The sequence below is a fragment of the Portunus trituberculatus genome, chromosome 28, assembly GCF_017591435.1.
Source record: "Portunus trituberculatus isolate SZX2019 chromosome 28, ASM1759143v1, whole genome shotgun sequence".
Classification (NCBI taxonomy): Eukaryota; Metazoa; Arthropoda; class Malacostraca; order Decapoda; family Portunidae; genus Portunus; species Portunus trituberculatus.
Genome location: NC_059282.1, coordinates 9,016,535 through 9,018,555, shown reverse-complemented (window position 1 = coordinate 9,018,555; position 2,021 = coordinate 9,016,535). Strand labels below are relative to the sequence as shown.

General features: G+C 40.6%; 1 protein-coding gene across 2 annotated transcripts in view; it reads right to left on the bottom strand.

Annotated features, from left to right (window-relative positions):
- LOC123510211 (limbic system-associated membrane protein-like) overlaps window positions 1–1,759 on the bottom strand; it is a 278,672-nt gene extending 276,913 nt beyond the window's left edge. For both annotated transcript variants that reach the window (XM_045265135.1, XM_045265136.1), the window contains exon 1: window positions 1,567–1,759. In XM_045265135.1, the coding sequence (XP_045121070.1) occupies window positions 1,567–1,609 (43 nt within the window). In that variant the 5' untranslated portion in view covers window positions 1,610–1,759. The remainder of the gene's footprint in view (window positions 1–1,566) is intronic.
- Between the last annotated feature and the right edge of the window lie 262 nt (window positions 1,760–2,021).

The window sequence follows — 2,021 nt, the reverse complement described above, 5'->3', positions numbered from 1 at the left end:
TCTTCTTCTTCTTCTTTGCTTGTTTATTTGTCTTGTTTTTGTTTATTATTGTTTATGGGAAAAATTTGAGTGTTTGTGTTTTCTCTTTCTTCTTCTTTTTGTTGCTGTCATTGTTGTTATCGTCGTTGATGTAGTAGTAGTAGTAGTAGTAGTAGTAGTAGTAGTAGTAGTAGTAGCTGTTGTTGTTGTTTATGAATAGTTTAGTTTCAATTTGTTTATCTGTTTGTCTCTTTCTCTTTCCATTCTTCTATTTCTTTCTATATCTGTTTTCTTTCTTTATTCTATTTTTGCTTCATTACTTGGTGTTGTTTTTGTTTACTGTTGTTCTTTACGGATAAGAATTTTAGTTAATATGTTTATCTGTTTGTCTCTCTCTCTCTCTCTGTCTGTCTGTCTCTCTTTTTCTCTTGATTTTTCTTGATTTTCTTTATATGTTTCATCTTTTTATCTATTTCAAAGTTCAATCAAATATTTTTTTTACTTTTTCTTCGTTTTTCTTTTTTGCTTTCACAATTTCACTCAGAACTCACTAAAATATAATGTTTTTAATACATTTACAATTTCACTCATGATTTCAGAGTCGACTTTTCAAATAAACCTCTCTCTCTCTCTCTCTCTCTCTCTCTCTCTCTCTCTCTCTCTTACCCTACGACTCAGACATCATTTTCAAGACAGACAGACAGACAGAGAGAGAGAGAGAGAGAGAGAGAGAGAGAGAGAGAGAATTGTGAGGACAGCAGCTACATGTACACATCTCAACACACACACACACACACACACACACACACACACACACACACACACACAAACACTTTTGGGCACACTTCCTTCGGGCACCAAAAAGTTGAGTAGTGCAGCTTCCTGAGGCGTCCGCGGAGACATAAGTTTTCACGCCGCCTGGAGGGAAGGGAAGGGCACGGAGAGAGAGAGAGAGAGAGAGAGAGAGAGAGAGAGAGAGAGAGAGAGAGAGAGAGAGAGAGCCAACAATGTAACTCTAAAAACAAGAAGAAACTGAATTAATTGAGAGAGAGAAAGAACGTAACAGACAAGTGAGTAACAATGAGTACTTAAACACACACACACACACACACACACACACACACACACACACACACACACATATAACTATCTTCATTCACTCGCTGGTTGTAGAATGGTTTAAGTTACGAACAATCCTCGCAAATTATCACCCTTGACAACGTACGAAACGGAAGTCACTCATTAGCAACTGATATAGTAACTTCACACACACACACACACACACACACACACACACACACACACACAGTAAACTACCACATAATTCACAAAGTTCCGAGATGAAGGGCGAGAAAGAGAGACGAGGCACCACACACACACTCACACCACACACAACACCGCACTCATTCAAAACACCAACAAACACACAAATAAACACCTTTACACACTAATAAACACATCACAACACTGGAAAAACAACACCAAACCACTAATCTTGTATATCTCACACCAACGCACGATTGAAACCAAGTGTAAAAACCCGCGAAGTTTCATGAACTTTAAATGTTTACCACGTTTCTCCGTTACCTGAACTCAGTAGGAGGGTGAAGATGAGCAGTTTGAAGCCCATGGTGACTCAGAAGGGGAGCTAGACACGAGACAAGGGCACTGTGGGATAAAGCTCCTATGAGGCACAGACCACTGACTGCTAAAAGTCCTGAGGAGCGCGGCGGTAGTGCACCTCCCTTTACCACAGCCAAGAGACGACTGAGGCAGTGAGTCGATGAGTAGCTTGACCTCTGAGTCCTGAGTAGCGAGTCAAGCTAACCGCTCTCCTCCTACTCCTCCTACTCTCTCCTTATTTGTGATATTAATACTCTAGTCTTGATAAGTGATAAAGCACTGTTAGATAAGCGATTAGTTAAGCCAGTAAGGTGCGAAGGGGAATAGGTGAACGTTAGAGGCCGCAGCTTAGCCTCAACAGTAGCGCGGTGACATGTACGTAAAATGGCGGGAAAGTTGAGCGCAGAGAATGAGAAGAC